The following is a 27567-nucleotide window of genomic DNA, read 5'->3' as shown; positions in this document are numbered from 1 at the left end:
TGGAGGTCATTAGATCCACACCCAGCGACAGGGGAGCTCACCACCATGATGGCTCTGGGCTTCCATCCACCTCTGGGGGAGGGGGGGTGGCCAGCAACCTTCACTAAGCTTGGGGGAGAAATCCCTGCTCTGTTCACCTAGCCCAGGGGCTGCCTGTCACAGGGACCACTCGAGATCACAGCCTTGAAAAGCCTTGAACATGCAGAAAGAAATCAGTCAACTGGGTTTTGCCGTGGTGGTTATTGTGGTTGTGATTGTGTAGGCACACTTGGGAGAGGAAATTATAGCAAGCCCACGAGACTGAACATGTTTGTTTGTGTACATTAGGATGTGTGTGCCAGTGCTGTGGAATTGTGGGTTCCTGTGTGTGCACCTGCTTCCAAAAGTACGCGGGGTGGGGGAGCAGAGTACATGTGTCTATTAGGAGTGCTGCAGTGCCCACATTAGTGTCTTCATGTGATCCTACGTAATGATATTATATTAAAATGCAACACTCCTATGTGCCAGGCCTCGAGCTAAACACTGTGTAGAGATGCTCCTGTGCTCCCCGAGAAGCATAGCCTCCCTCCTGCCCCGCCCCCAACACGTCAGCAGGGACCTGCGGGGAGTGTGGGCTGGCAGTGGCGTGTAAGCCATGTGCACCCTGGACTCATCTCTCACAGGTAGCAGGGCATGTCCCCGTGTGATGGCCTGAGCTTCAATGGAGGTGTGGGCAAAAAAGCCAGTGAGTCTAAATGTTCACACATGTGTGCAAGCATGCACACACACACACACACACACACACACACACACCTCCCTATACCTGGGCCCATTAGTGACGCTGTTCATTATTTTTCGGCTGCCTGGGCTGCTGTGAGCCCCGCTGGCAGGCAGCCATCAGGCCAACACAGGCACTGTGGTGACAGCAGCGTGCTTGGGAGAGATGCCGCTCAACTCTCTGGAGCCACAGCCCATGCCAGGCAGCAGAGCCTCTGCCAGGGGACTGTACAGATTGGTGTACCAGGTCAGTAGCTGCAGGGGAGCTCAGTAGATGGGTCAGGCCCAGGGCCCTCCGGACTCTGGTCACCCCTGCAGAAAACACTTCCCAACCCAACTTGCAACCGCGCACCTAGCCTTCCAATGGGTTCCTAGATTCCCCACTTCCTTATCAGTCCCTGCCTACGCTGCGGTTCCAGAAAAGGAGGACGGGCAGTTATTTATGACTTTATTCCATGCCCAGTACAGAACCTGGTCATAGATGGTCTGTAGTTACTGGGCTAGTTCCCCAGCCCTCATAATTATTTCTTGAATTTAAAGTCTGATGTGACAGAGGGGTTGCCCTAAGTTCCCATAAATCATTCATGCTGTTAATCTGGACTGGCAGTCTTAGGGTTTGAACTCAGGGCCTGGGTACTGTCCCCCTTAGTTTTTCACTCAAGACTGACACTCTACCACTTTAGTTATAGCTCTCTATTTCCAGCTTTTTTGGGTCCAAGCTGGCTTTGGATTGCAATTCTCAGATCTCAGCCTCCTAAGCAGCTAGGAAAATAGTTGTGAACCACCATCACAGGTCTTATTCTCTCATCTCTCAAGGCTGGAGAGAACCATCCTTCCTGCATCTCACCCCACCAATCATCACCATCCCCAAGAGTGGAGTTCAAAGACCTTGTACAAAGGTCCTGAGGTTCCATCAAACACCATCTACAAGGGAAGAGACTAAGGCTCAGAGAAGTCAAGTACCTCATTAAGAAAGTGCCTACCTTGTGTCCTGGGTTGTTCAAGGACCCTCTCAGATCCCTCCCTGGTAAACCAGAATGGGAGATCACCCTCTTTATCCCAGATCTTACAGTTGGAAAATGGCAGGCCCAGGACTCCACCCTGTACTCCCCACTCCTCCCCTTGCTCAGCCAGCAAGTGATTCGTGGTCTCTTCAAAATCCAATTACCTGTGCTGGCCTTGTCTACCCTTCGGCTGTCACCCCGTGGCTGCCTGCAGCCCTCCTGGAGCACCTCTTCTCCGAAGCATGTGCTTCAAGGAGTACAAGGCATTAATATTAACCTAAATCAAACATAATTCAGAAGCTCATTTCTGCAGAAAAAGCACTTTACATAATATAGGGAAAAAATTAAATCTATTATTAAAGTAACTTTATAATTATATTAAAGTAAATTTTTAAATAAAATTAAATTTTAAAAAAAAGAATCTTCACTCACAAATTATTTTCATTTCTCCATGTGGCCTTCTTCTTTTTCTCTTTCGGGGTGCCTACTTGGGCAGAATTGTCATTGTGTATGTGTGTGTGTGTGTGTGTGTGTGTGTGTGTGTGAGAGAGAGAGAGAGAGAAGAGAGAGAGAGAGAGAGAGAGAGAGAGAGAGAGAGAGAGAGAGAGAGAGAGAGAGCCTTCTTCCTTGCTCTTCATGTGATAGAAACTGTCTGGGCCCTCTTCACTGGAGATGGGTCACTGCCATCCCTCATTAGCCCTGTCTCAGGGAGCATGGTCTCCAGACTAAGCCTACAAGGGTCCCCTTCTTCAGTCAAGTGAGGATTCCCAATGCAGCGCCCGGCTGGTTTCAGCAGCCTGTCATGCAAACAAGGCCCGGGCAGATGTGTGGATTCCAGAACACAGGGCCCCAGCGTTCCTGAGGTCCTTCCCAGAGAGATCCACAGCCCTCAGGCCTCAGCCCCATCTCCACCCTCCCAGGCCCGGTGGCCACAGTTGCTCTCTTGGCTGGACTTGCCTTCTCCCCTTTTGACAGATTCCACTTCTTGATATCGTGTGGCTGGCAATAAGCGGGACTGGAGGGGGGGGGAGTGGCGGATGAGAATGATCACAACCCCCACCCCAACTCCTAAGGGCTCCCTCTAGGAGGTGGAGGGAGGCGTGTCTTCCTTTCTCAAAAGTCTGCTTTCCTTCCATCCTCCTCCACTGAGCATGCTCTAGGCGGGAGCCCTGCCAAGCTCATGAGCCAATCTCCCCGGTCCATTTGGACCCTCAAGCACTCTTCTCAGCACTGGAGAGTTTTAAGTACTGCCATGCAAGGCGGGAATGCTTGCACAATTCTCTAAGGTTTGGGTGTGGCCATTCCTTCAGATCAAAGACACAAACTTACCTCCCAGACTCCCCTCTTGAATGGGGGTCACAATGGGATGCCAGCCCCCCCAGCAGCCCTGGTATGCCCCCCCCAAGATACCACAGCCCTCAGGGAGAGGCTGGCTGCCTGCTAAGCTGTTTTGGCACATGAGATGGTTGGACGTGGGGGTGGGATGCAGCAGTGCTCAGCTAATCTATCCCCAAAAGCAATGGCAGCCATGGCAATAGGGAGTTTCTGCAGTGATCTCTGTAGGAATAACAGCAATTAAATGTTGCTAAGCACTGTGGGATACCAAGGCACCATCATAATCACCACAGCTACCACAGTGATGATTACAGTAATCACCCACCCCCAGGAGCACTGGCTGGGGTGAGGTGGGCCTGTCAGGTTAGGGGTGTCTCTGAGGTTGGCTAGAGTGTTGGCTACCCTTGCTCCATGAGATTCCTCCTCTTCCTCCTCCTCTGCTTTTGCCCTCAAGCCTCCAATGACCTCCTATCGAGGGCTGGGGACCCAGGAGGTGACACTCTTGGTGAGCACACTACGCCAGCATCTTTTCCTGCTAACAGATTTCAGGGGGTTGGAGAATCTTGGAGACTTCCTCATAGCGTTCCCTCCACATCAAAGTGAGCTTCATTAGCCAGTGACTGGATGATACCAAGGGGCCCGGGAGATGGCGGGGAGGGGAAGTCATTATTCTGTTGACTTTGGGTCTTTTCCAAGTCCAACAGCTGCCTGTCTGAAAGAGCCTGAGGAGCTGAGGGAAAGCTTTGGGGAGACTCTCCTAGGGATGGCCCTTCCCTCAGGGCCGGTCTCGATTGGGTTGACCCCTCCCTGCCCTCCTTGCTGCCCCCACATCAAGGGGGGTGAGGTGAACCCACTGCCTGTCCTGTGAGTGGACTGTCACATCTACAGTCATCAAGCATCAGAGACGGGAGGGGGCAAGGGACTCGTCCAGTGTCCACAAAAGGACAAGAGTCCTGGGGACAGCACTGCTGACAAAGGGGCCTGTGGCCCAGTCAGAAAGCCACTGGGAATCCATTCCACAGTCAGCTGGGATCCCTAACTGGTCTTCTCCAGACTAAGTTGATGTCTACGGCCCCAAGGAGATGTCTACAGTGCTGATTCTCCAGTGAAGGTGTGCCAGCCCCTGTGCAGGCCCGCATCACCTGCAGGTGCCGGCAGATCCCGAATCACACCTCCCCTCCAATCTTCTTGCCTGCCCACTTGTGAAATCTGAAGTCACCTTCCAACCTCTCTCTGCAGGTAACTTCATCTCCCATTCCACAGCAGCGCCCTTATTATTAATTTCCCAGCTTTCCACCCCCAAACTTCCACCTCTGTGCTCTCTTCACCTTCCCTGCAGGTTCAGAGATGGATTCCTCTTCTTCTCCCCACGCTGCCCCCTCCCACCCTCAGTCCCACCTCCCACCCGTCTCCTGGGCTCCCTCTAACATCACACCCTCTGTCACTTCCTGCACTTCTCCAGCCCTACAATGTCCACTGCGCATCTATAAGATGCTGTCTGTCTATGCGCCTACAAGATGCATTTGATCTCCCATCAAAAAGGAAAAAACAAGCTCCTTGCCTGTCTCACTAAGCCTCTCCAAGCTTCTGATCATCTCCCTCCTCAATCACCATCAAACTTCCAGGAAGCAGGACCCCACCCCCTCCCATTTGCTCCCCCTCCCCCTCTCCCCCCTCCCCCTCCCCCCCTTTGATCTGAGCTCTGCCTCTGCATGGCAGTCAACATCTTCCTCTCACGGGCCACTGGTGTCTTTGCTACTGTTTCCAAAGCCCCCTTCTGATTTACAACTGCATCCCACAACATCACACACAGTTGGCAACATCTTCCTCCACTTCCACCCCTTTTCCTTTACCCCCTCATCTTCTTCCTCCCCTGTTAAATCCTCTCCCTTGGCTTCCATGACAACCTACTCTCTCTGCTCCCCTCCTCCTTCACTGACCAATCATCATCTGTCCATCCTACCCACATTGTTGCCAGATTCATCTCCTGTAAACACAGCTCCAACAGTTCCCAATAAGCACCCCGTGTTGAGAAACCTTCAATGGCTCACCATCGCCTGCGAAAGAAAACAGAAACCATGCAACTAGATACAATACATAATATAATATGCAATAATCTATCCAGAACCTTTAATACATAAGATAACATGTAATAATCTATCCAGAACCTTTAATACATAAGATAATATGCAATAATCTATCCAGAACCTTTAATAAATACATAAGATAACATGCAATAATCTATCCAGAACCTTTAATACATAAGATAATATGCAATAATCTATCCAGAACCTTTAATACATAAGATAATATGCAATAATCTATCCAGAACCTTTAATAAATACATAAGATAATATGCAATAATCTATCCAGAACCTTTAGATCAGAATCTTCAAAAGCCATTACGAAGAATCCTCAGAAATCTAATGTTTACAGGGCTTATAAACAACATACTCTTTAAATGCAAACTCCTAGAGAAGCAAGGAGTAAGGAACCCTGGAAATTTTAGATCTCTCAAAACATAATTTGCAAACCAGTGACCACACGAAGTTTACAATACAGATAAGAAAACTGAGGCCCAGGGGCTGGGAAGGTGGCTCAGTGGTACAGTACTAGCCTTAAGCTGAAGAGCTGAGGGACAGCATCCAGGCCCAGAGTTCAGGCCCCATGACTGGCAAAAAAGAAAAAGAAAAAGAAAAAAGAAAAGACAAGAAAAAGACAACTGAGGCCCAGAAACAGAATGTGATTGGTAGCAAGTAGCACAGGATGTAAGAGAATCAACCAACATGTATTCCATTCGGTGTCAACCAGGTACCAGGCATGTCCTAGATGTAGCGTATATGAGAGAGAGCAAACCCCACCCCCAACACACCGCCCCTGTCCTTCAAGAGATAAAAGCATCAAGTAGATCAAGCATCACAGGCTTACCAAAATGGTGACAAGAATATGAAGGAAGTCACCAGAGGATACAGAGACAGGCCTGTTCCACTGGGAGGAAGTGACTCATGTTAACTGAACCCTAAAGGAAAAGTAGTTGAACAAAAAGAAGGGGATGAGTGTTGAATCCCGATGGAACAGCTTGGGCGTATAGTAGGCAGGTCTGATGGCTGGAACTTCAGGAAAGTCAAGTGGCTCTTCCTCAAAGCCCTGGAGCAGGGTGACATGAGGCTACAGAAAAATACATATTAATCAGAACTCCCCCAAAATTATGTGTGTGATGGAATTTCTTAGTTTTGATAAATGTACTACATTTATTTACATAAGATATTCTCATTTGGGGAAGCCCAGATGAAGGGTATACAACTCTTTTGGAAATCCATAATTACTTCACAATGAAAAGTGAGGCACCCGTGGCGCACACCTGTAATCTAGCTACTCAGGTGGCTGAGATTTGAGGATCGTGGCCCAAAGCTAGCCTGGGCAGGAAAGTCCATGAAACTCTTATTTCTAATTAACCAGCAGAAAATCAGAAGTGGCGCCATGGCTCAAGATAGGGAGACCCTAATTTACACACACATGTCCTATTGGAAGGAGAGAAGTCAGACTGGATGTGGAGAGACAGAGTCCAGTCAGAACGATGACTAACACTGAAACCATTTTCCCTATACGCCAGGCATTATCCCAAGTGTTTAAAATGCTTAAATCACTTAAATCCTCACAACAACTCCATGAAGTAGGCATTATTATACCACTCCATTTTACAGATGAGAAACCTACCTATGCAAAATTAAGTCATTTGTCCAAGGACAACATAATACTGTGGGCCAGAGCTGGTGTTTAAGAACTCAGTCTCAGGCCCCCTAGCTCCCAGATCCCAGGTATTCAATCAATATATATGGCTTGCCTCTCTCCTCAATGTGCTCTGGCTACCCTGGCCAGAAGGTATTGTAAAGAAGAAGGTGTCAATAGCATAAGCAGGCAATGTCATCAGATGTAAGATATAGATGGGAGGTGGAGCCCGCAGAGCTTGCTTTAGAGTCAGAAGATTGTAGTTAAAGAAGTTACAGAAGAAGTTAAAAAAAAAAAAGTTAAAGTAGTTAAAGAAGAAAGAAGACACAGAACTGCATTTGGGCTCCTAGCTTAAGAATAAGGATCAGAGTCTATCCTCTTCAAGCTTGGTCCGGTTTTTCTTCCCACCACAGAAGGAAACCTTTCCAGGTGGCTCACAAGCTGGTTGCACCTACCTGACTCTCTCCCACACATTTCCAAAAGGTGAAACAAACCAGACCCCCTGCTCATCCCAGGAAGGTAGAACCTCACCCACCTCCACACCCCTTCCTTGCACAAGTTGGCCTTTCCATCTGGAATTCTCTCTCCTGTCTCCCTTGCTCCAAATCTGATCTATCCTTCAGGGAGAGCATCAACAGTCACCACTGCCAGCTGCATTCCCACTGGCTTAAAGAAAATAACTGCACGGCCATATCATCTTATATGTTTGTTTTCACCTGCTCCATCCGACCCACCCCAGGCTGCCATGCCCCTCCCTCTCCACACATGCCTTCTTTGAAAATCCACTTCAGGGTAGCTGAGCTAAGATCCTCCTCACCTAGGGGTGGGGAGAATGGGAGACTATGAGCAGAGAACTGGCAGGCATTATCACAGCCACAATCACCCCCGCTCAGCTCGGATAAGGTGGCAGGCATAGTCTGAGGCTGAGGCCGTCCAGCCCGGGCCCTGAAGGTACCTGAGAATAATGGCTGCCAAAACTGCATTTGACAAGACAATCCCTAGTTCAGCCACCCCTACCCCAGCAGCTGCCTGGAATGATTCATGGACTTGCAGTAGGCTTGCCTGCTTCTCCAGCTTCCACTCAGGACTAACCATTTGTGAGTCCCCAAGCCACCCCCTCCTCCATTGCTCACCCTCAATGCAGTCTCCTGGGGTTACCCCTCCCACATTTAAACGTCTCATAGATGACGCACTCAGCCCATATTCTGTTCCCACAAGCCTTTCTTGATGTCCAGCTCAGCCCAGGCTAAACTGGGTACTTCCCTGCTACCCACCTAACCCACATCCCCTCCAGTCCACGCTTCCACGTCACACCTGTTTCTATGTCTGTCTCCCTGCGCCAAGGAGGGCTCCCACTGGGCAAGGGTGATGTGGTGGTGGTGTCTGTGTACCCACAGGCTGGGCATGGTGTTTTGGTACAAAGTCCGCCCTGGTTACAAGTGTGAAATGGAAAACGATGCAAGTGGGTGAGTGTTCATGTGAGGCTGAATGTGAGTACTTCCTAAGATGCAAAGCCCACAGCAGTAGTGGACAAGTGCTGCCCTCCCAGGCCCCTCCCCCTGCCCCTCTGCCCTCCCAGGCCCCTCCCCCTGCCCCTCTGCCCTCCCAGGCCCCTCCCCCTCCCCCTCTGCCTCCCAGTCCTCTCCCCCTGCCCCTCTGCCCTCCCAGGCCCCCTCCCCCTGCCCCTCTGCCCTCCCAGCCCTCTCCCCCTGCCCCTCTGCCCTCCCAGCCCTCTCCCCCTACCCCTCTGCCCTCCCAGGCCCCCTCCCCCTGCCTCTCTGCCCTCCCAGGCCCCTCCCCCTGCCCCTCTGCCCTCCCAGGCCTCTCCCCCTACCCCTCTGCCCTCCCAGGCCCCCTCCCCCTGCCCCTCTGCCCTCCTAGCCCTCTCCCCCTGCCCCTCTGCCCTCCCAGGCCTCTCCCCCTGCCCCTCTGCCCTCCCAGCCCCCTCTCCCTGCCCCTCTGCCCTCCCAGGCCTCTCCCCCTGCCCCTCTGCCCTCCCAGTCCTCTCCCCCTGCCTCTCTGCCCTCCCAGGCCCTTCTCCCTGCCCCTCTGCCCTCCCAGCCCCCTCTCCCTGCCCCTCTGCCCTCCCAGCCCTCTCCCCCTGCCCCTCTGCCCTCCCAGGCCCTTCTCCCTGCCCCTCTGCCCTCCCAGCCCTCTCCCCCTGCCCCTCTGCCCTCCCAGCCATCTCCCCCTGCTCCTCTGCCCTCCCAGGCCCCCTCCGCCTGCCCCTCTGCCCCCCCAGGCCCCATCCCAGGCCCCCTGCCCCTGCCCCTCTGCCCTCCCAGCGTCTCCCCCTGCCCCCCCAGGCCCCATCCCAGGCCCCCTGCCCCGCCCCTCTGCCTCCCGGGCCCCCTACTCCCGTGCCCTGCTCCCCCGGCCATTCTCAGGGTGGATAATTTCCACGTTATAGAGAGCTGTCCCGCCGCGTGCAGGGCTGGGCACAAAGGGCAGAGGCAGCCGCGCCTGCTCGGGTCTGGCGGGAGCCCACGTCCCTCTGCCCGCCCGGGGCGGGGATGCGGACGGGAGGTCGGGGGGAGCGGGCCGGGCGGGCCGGGCGGGCGCACTCGCCCTGGCAGGCCGCCACCCGGATGTGGGGTGGTGGCGAGCGGGACGGGCAGCGAGCCGCCGCCCGCGGGGGACCCGTCCCGGACGGCCGCCGGCGCGGGAATCCCGCACACCGCCGGGGCAGAGGCGCCGGGAAAGGGCGCCCGCGGGTTTCGCGGTCTTTGGGGAAGGTCGGGCGCTTTGGCGGCTGGGGAAGGACCCCCGGGAAGCGGCGGGGACCGCCCGGGAATCCGCGCCCGAAACCCGCGCACCCCGCTCTCCCGGCTAGCGCGCTCCACCGGCTCCTCGGCGGCTTCCGGTTGGCGGGGCGCCGAGCGGCCTCGGCCCGGTGCCGGGGCGAGGGGGCTGCGGCCGCGGGGGTTCTAGTCCCGGCGCCGCTTCGGCCCGGCCCGGCCCGGCCGCCCGCCGCTCCCCCCGGGCCTCCGCGGCCCCGTCCGCGCAATGGGCCCAGGGCTGCCGGCGAGGGCTGCGGGGAGCCCGCGCGGCGCGGACCCGGCCGGCCCCGGCGCTCCCCGCCCGGCCCCGGCGCGGCCGCCCCGCGCCCCATCTTAACTCCACCCCCGCCGCGCCGCGGCTCCCCGCCGCCGGCCGCTAGGGGTCACTGCCTCCCTTTGTCAGCCGCCGAGCAGGGCCGCCCGCCCCGCGGCCCGCGCCCGGGCCGAAAGGGGACCCCCGAGGGGGCATCTCGGGAGCGGGGGCCGGCGCGGGACCCCGCGGCCTCGCCCGCGTCCGCCTCCGCCGGGAGGGGGGAGGGGGGCGGCGCGGGCGCGCGGGCGGAGGCCGGGCGGCGCGGGGCCGGGCCGGGCGCGCCGGCGCCTGGAGGGGTTAACGCTAACCCCTCCCCCGAGCTGACATCACGGAGCGCGGCTGAGGGGCCGGAGCGCGGCGAGTGAGAGAAAGAGACGGCAGAGCGCGGCGGCGAGTGCGGCTCGCCTCGGAGCCCGGGCAGCTCCACAGCGGCGCGGATCGCCGGCCCCGGGCCGAGCGGCGAAGGCGAAGCCGGCGGCGGGGACGCGCGGCGCACCCGGCTCGCTTTCCTCGTGCTCGGCCGCGCGGTCCAGGCAGCGCGGGCGCCCGGCCGCCGAGCCGCGCGGCGCCGCCTGGGCCCCGAGCCCCTCCGCGCCGCCCGGGCTCGTCCGGCCCGCCACCCTCGGAGCGCGGCCGGCCATGGACGCCGGCGAGTTGGAGCGGAGCGGGCGGGTGTGACCGCGGCGCGGGCTCCGGGCAGCCGGAGGAGGGGGGCGGCGGTGGGTGCCTGTCCGCAGCCCCGCTCTGCGTGGAAGGAGAGGGCGGGGACCGGCGCCGGGAGGAGCCGAGGGGCTGGACTCGAGCAACTCGCGGCGGGCATCTCTGAGGACCCGAGCCCGAGGCGGCCGGGAACCCGACCGCGGCCGCGCCGAGCGCACACCCCGCCCCACCCACCGCACCGCACCGCACCCCGGCCGACGGCCACGGCGGACCCGGGTCCTCCCAGCGCCCGCCGGCCGCCGGCGCTCTCCGTCCTCGTCTCCCCGGCCGGACTCCGGAGCGCGGGGAGCGCCCTCCCGGCCGCCGCTCGCGCCGGACCCCCGGCCCCCGATGGCTCGGATGGGGCTCGCGGGCGCCGCTGGACGCTGGTGGGGACTCGCCCTGGCCGTGACCGCCTTCTTCCTCCCAGGTAAGCCGGCTCGCCTCGGTCTCCCCACCCGGGGCAGGGAGCGGAGGGAGAGCCCGGAAAGTTGGGTCACGGCGTGGATGCAGGGGGTCGGCGGCGCGGGCGAGGCCCCGGGGGCTCGCGGGCACTTTCTCCATCCACGCCGCCCCGCACGATCCTCGTCGTAGGTAATCGCGTTCTGTTTGTTTAATAACCGGTCCTCAGCCCGAGCAGCAGTTTGGAAACACTGCGCGTTACATAAACGCACGGATAATCACCGTAATCGGCGTCTGGGGTGTGAGACGGCGGCCCCCGGGGGAGGGCGTCAGCCGGGGGGCCGCGGGGCTGTGGGTTCGGGGCTGGGGCGGGCCGCGGCGGAGGGGGCCGCGCGTTCCCTCGTCGACCCCGGGCCCGACGGGGCCCCCTCCCCGCCGCACCGCCCCGCGACCGACGGCGCGCGCGCGCGGAGCTCGCTCCTGCGGCACCCGCGGCTTCTCGCTCGCTCGGCACCTGCGGGTGCTTTCCGGAGCGGGGAAACCGAGGCAGCCGCGGGGGTCGCAGCCTCCTGGCCCTGGGCGGCTCCGCCGTGGAACCCCGCTTCGAACGCGGGGGCTCTCCCCGGAGGAGGCGCTGCAGGCTTCCTGCCAGCCAGGTGGCTGCGTGACCCACTTTCCCGAGGGTGCCCCGCGTGTCTTTTTCCTCGAGGTACCGGCTGCCGGCAGTCGACGGGTTAAGCCGGGGGCCCGACCCCGGGGTGGCGCACGGTGGCCCATTCTGACGGGGAGGGGTGGGGGCGGAGGGGCCCGGCCCGGCCCGGGCATATTGTACTGGGGAATGAACTGGAAAATGCGTTTAGGAGGCAAATCCGACCGAGTCCCCTCGCCTGCGTTTAACCCTTTGTGTCCCTGGGGAAGCAACTGGGCTCCCAGCGGGACACCCGATTGGGGCCCGAGGGGGGCGGGGGAGGAGCCTACAGAGCCCTTTTGGGAAGAAATCGGAGACGACCTCCTGCCCCCAGCAGGGGGGCTTTTAGCCCTTGGCTGGAGCACATGGCCCCCGACTTGGGGTGTCAGAAGGCGGGGGTGGGGGGCTGGAATACAGAGGCTGGTTGCTCCTGGGAAAAGAGTATTAGATAGAGGCTCTGATGCCAAAAATCCATCTGGAAGTTTGTCAGCCAGGGGCCAGCCTGGCTGTCCAGTGTGGCTCTGGTGCCCTCTTGTAAAGCAGGAGCCCGGCCTCCTTCACTCCAGTGCCCCTCCTCCTGCCCACCGGGCACCTTGAAGTCTCCCACAGGGGTAGATGCCAGGAAAGCAGGTATGCACCCACCCCACTGCCTGGGGTGCTGCCTTACTCGGTGTCCCAAGGGAGACTCTAAGGCGCCCAGGTGCCACTGCCCAGCAGGTAGGGGCCTGGGCTTGCTGGGCGTGAGAGGCCTTGGTCTCACACCAGACAGCCTGAGGTTAAACTCCGATTCCAGGACTTGCCTGACCCTGGGGTTTGGGCTGCTCAGCACCTATTAAATGTGTGTGTCCACCTCCAGAACCCAGAGAAAGGAGAGCTTGCCCCAGAGTCCTGGCGGTCTCCAGCACACTAGGGGTTAACCTAATCCTGGGATGGATAAAGGATTGGAGGGCTTGCACTGAGGAGCTCTCCTCATTCTCTCCATTTGTCACTCTCTTTCCCCAGCTTTCTGTGGAAAGGTGATGAATTCTTTGGGGGCTGGAGGCCTGCTAAGCTCCACCCACTCAGGAGGTGGGGGCAGGGAGGGGAGGTTCACCTGGCCCTAGGTGGTTGCTCCTTCCACCAAAAATCCAAATGAGCAGCAGGATGCCCAGAACAGAACTATAGCTGAGACAGTTCTTAATAAGTGCTCTTCCGTTGATTGTGATTGATGAACGGCAGCCACGGAAGCAGCCCAAGTTCCTGGGCTCTCTGGAGCTCCTGGACCCAGTCAATGTCTTCTGTATGCCTCTGCTTGCTTTCTCTGGGGTCCTCGGTGAAGGGAGCAGGCAGAAATGGCTGCATCCAATCTGATGAAGAAGGCAGAGAGGTCTGGAAGTTGCCAGCCTACCTCCACTCTCCACCCCACCCCCATCTCCTGCTGGGTCTTGCTTCCCTCTAGGGAATCACCAGTCTGGTGCTCTTTTCTGGGTTCTCTCAAGCCGTGGCAGGGAGAGTCAGGGGGTTGGGGAGGGAGGAGACCCCCACCGTGTGTATCATGGCCCCTGACTTTAGAACACTCTGATCCGGCTACTGAAGTGACCTCAGAAGTATATTCCGATGCCACAGGCCTCATACAGGCAGGGTGGGAAGGCCGGAGCCTCTCTTTGTTTCCTGAGATTACAGATGTGGCTCCTTCCTGGGCTTTTACTTGAGGGTCAAGGAGCCCATAGAGGTGGAGACAGAGAACCTGCCTAAGGAGGAAGAGTCCCACCCACACCACACCCTTCCTAATTAGCTTCCCCACACCTTTTGTCTGGTAAGAGAACACACACCCTAGGTGTCATGTATGCCAGGCGAAGACCTGTCAGCCTAGAGCCTCATAGCCTACCCTCTCCACAGCCTGTGCTCAGCTTGCTCTCGTGGTGGTCTGGTGGCTGGTGGGTTCTTTTCATCTCTCTCTCTGTTTTCACAAGGAAACCAAGGTGTGCTAGGGATTATGGGTCAGAGCATTGTGGCTGGGCTGGAGGCTGTGATCTGTGTACACCGGGTTGTCTCCTTGCCTGCAGCACTGTGGTGAGTGTCTCTCAGCATCACAGTGAAGACTGAAGGAGAAAGAGACACTACAGAGCCTGCACCCAGCTGCCCTGACTGCCTGGCCTAGGAAGTCGGGAGTGTGTAAGACAGGTAGTCCCTGGCTGCTGATGTTCCCCGAGACCAGGAGTGTTACCAGCTCCTTCCTCCAGCATTGGCTTTGTACGGTGAATCTACCTGGGCCGCTGCCTGGGCTGCCTGACCTGTGGCAAGGCCAGAAGTGTGCTACCAGCACGGTCGTGCTGGCCAGAATCCTGACAGATGAACCAGTGGGCCAGGCTGGAGGGGCAGAGGGTGGGCTCCACTTGCTGTAATCTATGATGCCGCCATTGTTTAGAAGCTGACTAATGCTCATTGTTCAGCACAAATAGAAAATACCCCAGGGAGGTGTGAATGTGTCTTCGCTTTTCCTGATGGTATCTTTCCTGGTTAACCTGGCAAACTGAGCGCCTCCTACCTGAGACCAGGGCACATGGAAAGGTGCCTGTGCCTTCACCTGGTGGGATATTTTTTGTTTTTGACTTTGAACATTAGCCAGCTCGCCAGCTGGGAATGGATGCTCGCCAGTTGCGGAACCTCGCCGCTCACGCATCTGACAGCCTCACCTCTGATCTAGTGTGAGCAAATGCACACACGGGAGCAGGGCTTTGTGTGTTTTTGCTGGTGATCTACAGCACACTGCTGCAAGTGATGATCAGTAGGGCAGGATTAGGAGGTGTGCATGTTCTTCTGTGGGTTGCCACCGTCTGGGGCCAATATATAACATCAAATGACTGTTCACACATGACTGATTGCTGCTGGTTCTGAGCCTTGATAATGCCTGGTCTGTGTCAGAGTGCCAGTGAGGATGACTTTGAGAGGAGACCCAGAATCTGCCCTTGGCTTGCTCCTTCCAAGACAGGCTGCCAGGTCTAGGCCCTGGAGGTGGGGGTAGGGCTGGGGGGGAGGGGGGAGGGAGGGGGCAGGGTAGTAAGGCTGGCTGCAGCTTCTGTTTCTGCTCTGCCCTTGGTTTTCAGCCTGGCCTCTGCATCCTTGCAGGGAGGTTTCTGAGTCCTTGACAACACCTGGAGAGACTTGCTTCTTCTGTCACCCTTCCTGGGGCCCGCCAAGCAATGCTGGAACTTGGAGCTAACTGCTGCCTGGCCTGCCCCACGGGCTGTCAGGAACCCTACGTGCCTGGGAAGGGCTGAGGGAGATTGGTCTGCAGCTCCTAATTTGGCATCTTTGCTTCCTGCACGGCTACTTGGAAAAAAGCAATCACAGGGGGCATACTCTGGACTTGCTGGAGCTGGGAGCTTTGGCCTTCCACATGGAGCCCTGCAGGGCCATATGGGTGCCCAGGTTGACCAACATGCACTTGTCTAGAAGCATCCTGGGCTTGCATAGAAGGTGGCAGCCCACTTGCTAGGAAAGGAAGTAGAAATGAGGAACCAAGAGGAGAGAGACAGAAGTCCTAGGTGCCCAGCACTCTGTGCCCAAAGCCAACTGGGAACTGTCCCTCGCCCCCCTCCCCCCCCCCCCAGGCTGCCCTCACCCCTCTGTAGAGGCCAGTTCGCAGAGCCTGCAGCAGATGCTCTGGCTGGGCAGGAGGTAACATAAGATCTGAGCTGGGATCACCTTGCAGAGGGAATGCCCTGAGGGGAGATAACACCCTTCTTCCAGTTAACCCTTTCTCTGCACTCCCTGTGTTGTTTGGAGCTGGGAGAGAAGGAAAGAGAAGAGACTGGACGAAAGCCTTGTGGCATAGAAAGGCTTTCTGGATGGTGGATTGTAGTATCTTCAGGACCATGGGTAACCCCAGGTTTATCCTGAGCAGGGGCTGGTGGAAGAAATAAGTGTATATTCTTGGAGGTGCCTGGACGCTGTGCCATTCATGGTCTCCTGGTGGGGTGCGGGGGGGGGGGGATGAGAAGCAGATAGCTCAATCTTCTCTGTGCAGTCTGGCAGCCCAGAATCACTGCAGAGTAAGGCCTGCTGGACTGTGTTGGAATCCCAGTTGGACTGATGGCTTAGATGAATGCTTTAAGGGTCTCTGTTTTCCCATCTGTACAATAGGTTTCTATTAATACGGATTTCCAAGGAAGCCCAAATGGGATTGAGAAGGATAAATGAGTGGTGCTTAGCACATAGCCAGGCATGTTTTAAATGTTTGGTAAAGCAACTTCCAGCCCTATGCCTTCCATTCTGCTTCTCGGCCAGCGCCACCTTCATGTTCTTGAGAAAGATCCACTTAGCTGCCTGCTCACTGCCAGCTCACTTCTCTTGCCTCCAGCCCAGCACTGCTCAGGGAGTGTGTCCCTGCTTCCACTTGGAAAGGATGGCAAAGCCACTGGGGACCAGCAGGGGCCAGTGCAGGGACTCAGGTGGCCTGGCTGGCCCCAGCACCTGGCAGGCCCGCCCTTTGGTGGTCGAATACAACACAGGCAGCAGGTGCTGGGCGGCCTTTGTTCTGCAGTGTGTGGCCCAGGGCTCTCCTACGCCTGCCTCGCTCCCTGGCTGCAGCCCAGCTGGGGCACCATTGCCCATCTGGAGTATTCACTGGCAGCAGCCCGGGGCTGGCAAGGAGGACCTGGGTCTTCTCCCAGCCTTCCTTCAGACTTCCACATTTGAGGGAAGTGTGGGCTGCAAGACCCTCTCTCCAGGAGTCTGCTGCCCAGGTAAGATGGTATCCTCCAGGTAGATAGAGAACCAGTGCTGGCCACCTCTTTCTTTTCTTGTCTGCTGTTACTGTGACAGCTTGAGACTTTTCTGCAACATTGTAATAAGCAACAATGTCTGCAGTGCTCCAAAGTCCAGACGTTTCAACTCCTCATCTCACTTCCCTTCCCCTGGAATGGCTTGCTATTGTTTCTATTTCACAGATGAAGGAAATGTTTGGGAAGTAGCTGTCTGTCTCATGCCACTGACCAGTTTTTGCAGGTCCAGTAGATCAGGAAGAGGAGGTTAGCTAGGACCAGCCAGAGACTGAGCCAGACTAGCCAAAAGCGCATCTATGGGGTGACTTAGCTCCCCTCTTCCCTGCCCAGGGAACCAGGGCTTCCTGGGGAAGTGGGGGGGAGGGGTGAGTTGAGAGTGTATGTCACCTGAAGCTGACCTCAGATCTCAGATTGGCACAGAAAATGCCAGGACTGGATGACTGAGGAGCAGGGGAGAGGTGTTGTGCAGGCCCTGGCATATCCCCTCCTGGGGATGTAGGCTGAGACCTGGGTAGGGCCCCAAGGTATTTGCATGGAGCCCTAGGACACAGGCTGGCACAGGGTGTGGGCCTGGCTTGGGACAGAGAGTGGGGGCTCGGAAAGTGTCACGGACTAGATCAGCAGCCCAGGCAGGGGAAGGGAGGCGTACAAAGGGATGGGGTTTGGCCAACAGCATCAGATTCCTCTCCCTGGCCACAGCACCCCCTTTGTCTGTGTAGGTCCCAGTGTCATTTCCAGTTTATGAGGAGTCTCATTACCATGCCACAGACAATAAAACCCTCCCGACCACTCTGTCCCGAATCTCATTAGCGGACATTAGTTTCGCTGGCTTGTGGCTCCTTTGGGACACAGCTGCAGAAGTGGCCCCAGCAGCACAACTGGCCCTGGGCCCTGGGCCCAGCCAAGAGACTGAGTTCCGCCCTGTGGGTTTAAATGGAGTCCTCTCCTCCAAAGCCCACATGCGTCTCCCTCCACCTACGCAACTGTCACTTCTTCCCTTGCTTCTGGTGTAGGGGACACAACTCCCCTGGGGGCTGCTCCAAGACTGTGCCTTCTCTGAGATGCTAGCTATGAAACTCCCAACATCATTATTCCGTGCAAGAGGGCTTCTGGGGACAGGGACAGCACCCATCCCACGTGCAGCTGCAGCAAAGATGGAGTCTGGAGTCCTTTTGGTGGCCTTAGCTTGAATCTTGGCCTGTCTTTCCATCCAAGAGGTGTGAGTGGGGACTTGGAGCCTCGGGGGCAAAGCATTCTACCCACCTGTAACTAAAGAGGTTTCCTAGTAGCCTTGGCCAGGGCTTCCTAGCCTGGTGTCCTCCCTCAAATGGAGTATCTAGTCCAGAATCACTGGGGTGGGGCCTTAGATTCTATCTTGGGCCGCTTCCCACCAGAGGTTCCAGTGCCTGCTAATTGGCCACCTGCCTGTATCCCTTCCCTTTCTACCTCATCCTTCTTCCCTACAGTGGAACATACCAGAATACCAAGACTCTTAACAAACACGCCCCCTCCCAGTTCCTTAGGTAGGCAGGGGACAAAATGGGCCAGGCCTAGAGGCCTGGTCTGGCACACCCAGCTCCGGTCTGTTCCTGCAAAGGAGAGGGGTCATGCCAGTCCAGCCCACGTGTTGGCAGGTTGAGCTGATGTCCCCGCCAGATGAGTCAGTGGAGATGGCAGTGAGGATCTCTTTGAGCAGATTGCATGGAGAAAAGGGGGCTGGAGGCCTTTGTTGCCCTGGGCATCCAGGTCGGGCCCTCTGTGGTCCCATCCCCATAGGATTTGCTAGGTGGCTGTTACTCCTGACCCTGAGGCATACCCCAGGTGTCTCCCTCATCCTGGTGTCTACAGGCAAATGCGGTCAGTTGCTGAGACAAGAATGTTGAGAAGGTGCCCCAGGGACAGGCCATCCCTTGGTCATTCCATTTGATTGCCACTGGAGGGGACACTGGTGATAACATTACTGTTGGCAGGGCTTATATTTTGCCCCAACTCTTGGCTCCAGTGTGCCAGGTAAATATACCTGAGGCTATCACAGGCCCAGACCATGTGACAGGAGGGAATGTGTCCCTCCCTGGCTCTGGCATCCTTCCCATCCCTGCGTTCATGCCTAGTGCTTTCCCACCACCCTGCCTTTGCTTCCCATAAATACTAAATCTAAATGCTGAGGTCAAGAGCCATTCTATCAGGAAGACTTCATGAACCGCCCCACCCCAGCTGAGGATAACCCCTTTCATCTCAAAACCCTTGCGCATCTCGCCCCATGCCACCCCATATGACACTAATTACTGTCCACCTTGCTGAATAGTTATTTGAGCCTGGGTTGTATCTTCTCCACAAGACATAAATCCTTGGCTGATGGTGCTTGGTTCCCAGCAGTGAGTGCTGCCTAGATAGATGGTGGTTTCTGTGGACCATGGGTGATGGCGGTAGTGGTGATGAAAGCATTTTTATTGAGAGTTCATAGGTGCCAGACACTCCTGGAAGCAGCTTAGCCAGCACCAGTGGCCCACATCTGTAATCCTGCATAGTAAGGAGGCTGAAATCTGAGGACTGAGGTTCAAAGACAGCCTGGGCAGAAAATCTCTGTGACTCTGTGAACCAGCAAAAAGCAGGAAGTGGACATGTGGTTCAAGTGGTAGAACATCAGCCTTGATTGAAAAAGCTAAGCAAGAACGCAAGGCCCTAAGCCGGGCGCCTGTGGCTCATGCCTGTCATCCTAGCTGAGAAAGATCTCAGGAAATCTCAGATCTGAGGAGGCTGAGAGATCTGAGGATCACAGTTCAAAGCCAGCCCGGGCAGGAAAGTCCATGAGACTTTTATCTCCAATAAACCACTAGAAAACCGGAAGTGGTGCTGTGGCTCAGGTGGTAGAGCACTCACCTTGAGCTGAAGAGCGCAGGGACAGCACTCAAGCCCAGAGTTCAAGCCCCACAACCAACAAAAGAAAAAAAAAAAAAGAACACAAGGCCCTGAGTTCAAGTCCCAGTAGCAGCGTGTGTGCTACAGTTCACGTGGAAGGTACTTCTATCTTCCACACTTTTGCATGTTGGACAATAAGGCCCACACAGACGTTAGGTCATTTGCCTGTGGTCACTCCAATATTCAGTGGCAGAGCCAGGATGCAGGACTAGAAAATCAGCCTTAATCCATGCTAAGCCTCCTCTCTTCAGAGGCAGGTAGGTGCTGGAGGAGGCAACCTGCTAGTCTGGACTGCTCACAGACCTTGCCTGCGGAACTGTGCTTCCCGTGGCACCTCATTACTTTTACACATGGGTCTGTGATGGTCCCGGAGCAGCTGTGCAGCAGTGACACCGTTGGAGCATTTGGGCAAGTTACAAAGGCTACATTTTCCCAGGGTCTTGGTGGCATTACCATTAGATTGTTTCTGGCTTTCTTGGAAGTGTTAGAAGTCCAGCTGCTGTGTTCCTGGTACATCCTGTTGCCATCCCTGTTGGGCCTGGTGTGGCTGTGCCAGGGTGGGACGTCTGGGTGTGATTGCTCCCTCATCCTTGTCTGTGTCTCACTGATGCATTGCAGGGCTCCCACGCTGTATGAAGCAAGTATGATGACCCTTGCCAGAGAGACTGCCTGCTCTGTCCCCAGGCCATAGCAGATTCCCATTCTGACCCCAGATCCCCGGTGGTGCATCCAGTGTTTAGCAATCTGGTCCTATACCATAGCTCATCTCAATCTTCTGGAAGGTTTTTTTGTCTCTCTTGCATTCTCCCAAAAGATGGCAAGAGAAGGGGCCCCTCCCTGGGGGGGAGGGGAGGGGAGGATTTAGGGTGTTCACCTGCATGGGTAGCTTTGATCTCCTGGGATGAAAGGTCTGGTGCTTCCTCTGCCCCAGGCAACCTAGGGACAGGAGCTGGGGTTGAAACAGTGAATCCTGGGCCAGGCCCTCACAGCCTCATGGTGAGGTGAAGAAAATTCCCAGCAGAGACCAAAGGAGCAGAAAAACCAGAGCCCTTTCCTGGCATGGTGACTAAAGACTAAGCATTGACATCAGTCACCTCAGGCCAAAGCTCCTCCTGGCACCCCTGGCCCAGCCCGTCACCCCAGGGGCTCAAGCCTCATAGACTCCCTCCTTAATTAGGAAGGTAACAGGGCTGCAGAAGAGTCATCTGATCGGTTTCAATGCCAAGGAGAAATTCCTCCTGGACCTTCTGCTGTTCCTGATTATCCATGCTCCGTTAGCTTGAATTACCACGCAGCCCCATGGCCCAGACACCAGCCAAGCCATGCCTAGGTTCCTGGGGCTGGGATCTGCCCTGGACCCACAAAGTATTTGGAAGCCCTATGAGGAAAGTGGGCTTAGGGCCTGCCTGAGTCTATGCAAACCCACGGATCACTCATCCAACACAAAGGAAGCCCCTGCCTGGGGGCTTCAGAGTGTGGCTCTGCTCTGAGGCCCAGTGGCTTTTATGACCCCTTTCCCTCCCTGGCTGGGTCTCCTTGGGGGCTAGAGTGCATGCCACACACATTCTGCAGCAGCCCCCAGGTCTCAGTTAGAGCAAAGGCAGAGACATGCATCTCCCCGAGTGTAAATAAATAAGATAGGAGCAGAGCCACCACATTGCACAGGATGATTTTATTACTGTGGCCCACCTCCCCGCCCCCAAACTATCTCCATCTCATTGGCCTAGATTGCTGCATCTCTCAGAATGATGGATGGGGGCCCCTTACCCTTCCCAGGCAGGGTGGCCAGCCCCGCTACTACTACGAGGCACTTCCTCCCAGCCCCTTCCCAGATTTATTCTGTGTTTATGGTACCCAGAGTGTCAGCAGGGTCCCAGGCCAGCTGAGCACTCTGATTATCTCTGCTGACTTGATGGATGGGCCTCTGGGGGAACTTAGGTGACAGCACCCTTCCCAGCCCTCCCCCCTCCCCTGAGGCAGATAATGGGTCTGGGTGAGTACTGAAAGGGAGGCAGCCACAGCCCATGGAGTCCACCTCCCCCTGGCTTGGGGCTGCTGCAGCAAGGATAGCTGGGAAGGGTCTCTATGACCTCTCCCCCCCTGCACCTCCCCCCCCCCAACCTCTGCTTGTATGCACCCTTCTCAGGCAAGAATTGTCTCCTGATTACTCTCCCCGCCCCCTGTCATCCCATCACCCATCCCTGCTGCCCTGTGTGCATGTTCACACTACAATGATCATCTGTGTGCTTTATGTGATTCTTTGTAAGTGTTTTTATGTCCTCTGTGTGTATGAGGGAGCTGTATAGCCGTGCGGGGTATGTGCGCACATGGGGTCACATGCTGTGTGTGTGCGTGTGTGCGTGCATGCATGTACCTCGCTCCTGTGAGACCGGTTGCCATCTTCACGGGGCTGAAGGTCTCACCCAGCCCCTGGTGCAGGGCAGGGCCTGGGTACAGGGGTGAAGTGGGCAAGTGATCAAAGATGCTGATTTCCAAGGCTGTTCCTGTGCTGCCCCCAGCTGCCAGTTAGAGGCTGGGTGCAGGTCAGTTTGATAATTGCTTTGTATATAAGATCATAAACAACTGATCTATTTTTCTTCTTGAAATTCACTGAAGCCACTGGCTATGCGGGGGCCAAATGGTCTCCGTGTTTTGTGAGTGCGTCGGTGTGTGGCTCGTGTCTTGTCTCCTCAGGCTTCCACTCTCTTAACTGGAACTGGGTGGGAGACCTTAGGGGCTTACCCGGGGTAACTGCCTGATGGGTAATGGAGGGTCACCCTTAGCCACAGCTGGCCCAGGGCCCGAGTTTAGGAAAGGAGGGTTCAGTCTCCAGGAGGAGAAGTCCTCCCAGCAGCCTGTGACCCTGAATGCTGTGTGGGGATCCCTCACCAGGGTGGTCAGCACAGGAGGGTACATTCTGTCAGCACCATGTGCCAGGCTCGGAGGTGGGCGCTGAGGATACCAAGCAGCAAACATAATGTGCCAGCTCGCATTGGGTGACATCTGACCTCTGACGTCATGCACAGCGGATGGCCTGAGGGACCAGCTCCTTCGGGCAGGAGTGCTCTGAGCACAGAGGCTGGCCAGCCACTGTAGACAAAGCTGTGAGGCCTGGTGGTCATGGCAGACGCGGTGTGTGTGGACCTGAAAGGCAGCTGGGTTAGGCTGTCACTGTGTTGTTTTTCACCCTCCAAGCCCCCCAGTTCCCAGCAGGGCCCACACCTGAAGGTACCTCCCAGCCCTACAGGTGAGAGCAAAGTGCTGGGTCCACTTGGGGAAGGAAATCAAATCATGGAATGTGCTCTTCATGCCCTGAAACCTCTTGACCACATCCCTGCCAGACGGCCAGTGCTCCAGCTTCATCATGACTCTTGGTCACGGCGAGCTTGCCGCCCCCTGGAAGCCCTCCGCACGGACAGCCCCAACTGGCCCCTGGCACGGAGTCCACCAGACCTATGTCGCTGCGCTCTGCCTGCCAGTGCCCTCTCTGCCCCTTAGAATGACATGGAGCACATCCAACTCCACTGGCCACGGCCTCCAGGACCAGGCCACTCCCTGGGCCACAGCTTCCCCTCTCCCACCGGCTCTGTCACCCAGGGTCACGTGCCTTGCCATCTGGTTGCTATCCTGGGGACTAAGTTGTCGAGTTCCCCAGCAACAAGAATGGTCCCCAAAATTGAACCCTGTGCTCCAGAAGAGGCCTGAGCCGCTGGAGATTGGGGACTGCGTCCCCCACACCAGCCACAGTTGTCTGGGGTCCAAGAGGAGGCAGAGTATACAGCTGGCCAGTACCCTCCTTCCTCACCCATCTTTCCCACCCCTCACCCCTTCCCACCTCTGTTTTCTTTTGGATTAACAGTAAATTGTGGTGAAAGATCTGCTTATCGCCAGTGGGAATTAAGGAATTAAGTTGGTGATGGGGAGAGAAGGGACAGGAGCCAGCATATGCAGAGGATCAGCATACAGTGGAGTGGGGGCAGGGAAGAGCAGGAGATGGCGGAGCTGTGGGACCCTCTGTCTGCATCAGTGACCTGGGCCGGAACTCCCAGCCGTCTGTCCCCTCAAGGGGACTAATTGCAGACCACTTGGGAATGGATTTGGTGATGGTACGGGGAGGCGTGTCACAAAGGTGCTGGAAGCATGATCTCCCAGCAGCCTCTCGTGTCACCTGCGGTGCTTCATGACCCGGTGAGGCAGCTTGGTGCCTTGTCCCTGAGGGGCCAGCCCCAACATGTGTGGGTGGGGCGCTCTGCTCTTCGGATGCAGAGGCAGATGCTGCACACTCAGAAATACGGGGCCCTCACCCCACAGATAGTTCCAGGAAGACCGCCAGGCAGGCCCTGCTGCCCCTCTGAAGGGTTCCTCACCAGAGGGGCCTCCTAGCCACCAGCCTCCTGGCTTCCCATGGAGGTCAGAGCTTTTCTGAGTTTGCCTTCCTGAGCGCCGGGTGAGGGGGCTGCTCAGGATCGGCCCCCGTCCAGCGTCTCATTTCCCCCAAAGCCTGGACGCTCCGTTTGGAGCTTGCCTTGCCACCTCTCTGGTGTCTGACCCCTACGTCGGGGGATTGAGGGCTGTCCCCCAAGACCTGGCCTAACTGCCTCCCTCCCCACATCCCTTCACATGGTGCAGGCCAAGGCTGGGCAGAGAGGTTAAAAAATGAAGAGACCTCCCATGCTAGGTCACGGCCCCTCCCGGGTCACCCCAACCAGCTCAGTCCTGGGAGTAGGGGTGGTTTAGTAAGTAGCAGCCAGCACCAGGGCACAGGAGATAAGAGCAGGTCCAGAGGTGGCCTGAGGAAGGCCTGTCAGCACGGAGGATGCAGGAAGCCAAAATCAGGCCCAGAAGTCCTGGAGTCTAGCTAGTTAATCATTAGTAATTCTGGTTAATTAATCATCAGCTGGTTTGTTCTCCCAATTTCAGTCCCCTGCCCTCAGCCCAGGAAGTCTTTGTAGACTAGTTCAGGAGGGGGGAGGGGGAGCACAGCTCTGCTCTGGGCTGACCAGGCAAGAGCAGGATCCTCTGACCCTCCCCCCCCCTCCACCCCCCAGCTGGTTTCTGGTCTCCACTGCTGGTTTATAATCTCCCAGAGAGATTAGTGGCCTGCCCTCCCCCATGGGCTGTTTGGATGCCCCTAATAGTTCCTGCTGGAAAGACAGTCCCCCCACTCCCACCAGGGCCACCCAGAGAGGGGCTCCAGGTACCCTGTGAGCGGCGGCCCCTGCCCCCATTGACTCCTGGCTGAGGGTCCTGTCTGTGGGTCATGCAGTATCATGGAGTCACCCGGGAGTCATGCTTTCCTAACCCTTCAGGGGATGTCAGTGAGTCAGTAGGTGGTGTTTGTTTGGACCTGTACTGGAGATGAGGTTCTAGGCCTTGCTTCCCTGTGATCCTGCAGAGTGGCGGAGGGGGGGTGGTCTTCATGGGCCGTCCCTGTCTGGCCTCTGGCTTGGGACCCTGGGAGCCATCTCATCCTGCAGCCTCCTGCTTAGTTACCTTGAGCTGCTTTTGTGGTCAGGAGAGCAGGGAAGGAGGAGAAAGGGGCCAGGACAGAAGCAAGGGAGCAGGCACCCCCCCCAGCTGCCCTAATCCTGGGCCTCCACTGGGCCAGGTATTTTCATGGTGGTGGTCTGTCTGCTGGACAGGTGTGCTCCAGGCCTTGGCTCCTGCTGATGACCAAATCCAACACACCCCCGTGCGAGTCTCCAGGTCCCAGAGTACCTCCCCTTCCTTCTTGTACTTCACACTTCTTGTCATCCTCAACCTGAGACCCTCAGCTCCTTGAAAGATGACCTGAAAACCTCTGCTGACCCCTGCTCAGTACTGGTACACAGTAGGTGCCTCATAAGTGTATATTAGGGTCCAGGCATCATCGGCTGGCTTCTCAGCTCCAGTAATCCAGGTTTTCCTCACCCGAGCCCCTCTTTCTGTGTGGTTCTTGGCACCCTGCCTCTCCCCGAAGCCAGGATGGAGTGGCTCTGTTTTCCCTCACACCTCCTTGCCCACCTCGTTTAGTTCACAGCAAACAAAATCATCTTTGCTCCGTTTGCCGAACATTTGCTACATTTGAGGATGCTCTGTGGTTGTGTGTGTGAAGTCGTGTGCGGCTGTGCGGCTTCGCAGGCCGAGGTGAGTGATGGCGTGTTGCTATATGTGGAGTGTTTGCGTCAGAAATTATGCAGCCATGCCAGAATGCGTCTTGAGCTCTTCTCTTCCATAATTGCTCTGCAATCCAGACTCCACTCAAGTGAGCTGATCCCTTCCGCAAGACATGACCTTTCATCCCACCACAACCATCTTCCTTCTGTCCTCTGTGTTTGGAGGGCCCTACGTCACTGTCTGGCAAACTCTTACTCATCCTTCAAAGCCCAGAGAGATCTTACCTCCTCTGAGACATGCCCTTCCTTCTCGAATCCCTCTCCCCAAATTCATGATTTCTTCCCTCTGTTGTCACAGATCTTCAAACATCATCCCACCATCCCATCTCTGGTCATGTGCTTACCTTATTTATCCTGTGTTCTTGAGCTCAGGGACTATATTCAGTGCAAAGGTGTGTTTATAATTCCTACTTGCAGACACTTGATGGAGTCTTACTACATGTTAATTAAATAAATGAGGATAAATTGCTCATTTTAGTTTCCAAAGCATTTTCTTTGTACTGTGTTAAAAGTGCATTTGTGCGTAATGACTTTGCTTAACCTTTCTGCTCTGGTCCGTGCTTCTGTGCATGTAGATGTGTACACACAAACAGCAGGGCTCTTACATGTGATGGGACATCTGTATGCGCATGTGTGTATGTCTATTTCTGCACTCTGCAAATCTAAGGATGCATACCCCCCGATGCTGCACCCCCAAGCCAACATTTCCTCAACCTCCACATCCCCCATCTTTGAGAATTGAAGGGGCAAGGGTAGGAATGCCCAGTGGTGAGCCCCTCTTCCTGGGCTACCTTCCATTCTGGGGTAACCAAGGGTGTGCAGGCTGGGTTGGGGGGCAGGGTGGGGCACAGAGCCCTCCATGGCCTAGTCAGATCACTCCCTCCTTTCCTATCCATCTCTGCCCTGTTTAATTGGAATTTGGCTAGTGGAGACCATCTGTTCTATTCCGTCCTGTTTCCATGGCAACCAAGTGGCTTGAGACTGAGGTTTGTGGTGAGAGAAGTAGCCTGAGGGATGCTGGGAAAAAAAAAACCTGCTAGGTCCTCCTCTTCAGCCCCATCCACCTCCACCTCTCCCCTCCTCTCTGCCCTGCCCTCACCCCACATCCTGAATGAAGGAACCTGCTCCCCGACCCGAGGAGTTCCCCTGTGCCACCCACCCCAGCCCCCTCTGCCACCTGCCCTGCTCTTTCCCAGGCTCTTTCTTGCCTTCCCACACACGTGGCTCCCCCTCCCTTCCTCTCTCTACTTCCATTCATAAGTACTTTCTACTCTGGAGGCTGGGGCTCCAGCTGATGCTGCTTGCCCCACCCCTGGGAGGGATGGGAGATGGGGGTGGCCTGGGGCAGGATGAAACCTGCAGTGTTCCTGTACTGCTGCACCTGGGTTGCTCCTACCTCTACCAATTGCTGCCTACCCAGGTTTCTCCCTGCCCCCCTCCCCCCCTTGGAAAGTTTCTCTTGCAAGTCAGTATATCCACATGGCCTCCTCCAGGGCCCGCAGGGAACAAGGACTTAGGAACAAGACTCCCAGGGGCCTTCCTGGGAAAGCGAGTGGTCCCTCACAGCCCTCCTTCAGCCACCCAGGACCCCACAGGAATGGCCCTCTTTAGCAGTCCTAGTTTCCTCCAAGCCTTTCCTTCCCCTTTCAAGGCACCAGCAAGGGCCCAGGAACACTGTGTGGCAGCTTGAAGCCCAGAGACCCTGGACTCCAGGAGCTCAGGCAGACTACAGTACTGCTGGGACGAGAGGGAACACTTTCCTCTTCTCTTTGCATGATGTCATTTTGCTGCCCTAATTTCCCCATCTATGACAGAGCTTCCCCATGCCTGCTAGATTATCAGGGGACTTGCCTGTCTTCAAAAGGAAGCTGTGTGGCTTATCAGGTGACCTGCCTGTCACTCTGGTTGGAGTTGTCATGGGCTTCAGGGATGCTTCTTGTAGGTGGGGTCCCAAGACCTCTCCAGTGCCCACCCCTTGCAGAATCAGTGCTAGGCGGGGAAGTGAGGGAGAAGATTGAGGA

At 56.5% G+C, this 27567-nt stretch overlaps 1 protein-coding gene across 1 annotated transcript in view; it reads left to right on the top strand.

Moving 5' to 3' along the window:
- Positions 1 to 10284: 10284 nt before the first annotated feature.
- Positions 10285 to 27567, top strand: part of LOC138839017 (nectin-1) — a 57264-nt gene continuing 39981 nt past the window's right edge. The window contains exon 1 of the mRNA XM_070038674.1: positions 10285 to 11046. Within this exon, the coding sequence (XP_069894775.1) occupies positions 10968 to 11046 (79 nt within the window). The 5' untranslated portion in view covers positions 10285 to 10967. The remainder of the gene's footprint in view (positions 11047 to 27567) is intronic.

Source organism: Dipodomys merriami, unplaced genomic scaffold (assembly GCF_024711535.1).
Source record: "Dipodomys merriami isolate MVZ:Mamm:240054 unplaced genomic scaffold, mDipMer1.0.p SCAF_29, whole genome shotgun sequence".
NCBI classification, from domain to species: Eukaryota; Metazoa; Chordata; class Mammalia; order Rodentia; family Heteromyidae; genus Dipodomys; species Dipodomys merriami.
Note: the sequence above shows the minus strand (reverse complement) of the source record. Positions and strands in the feature narration are given on the sequence as shown.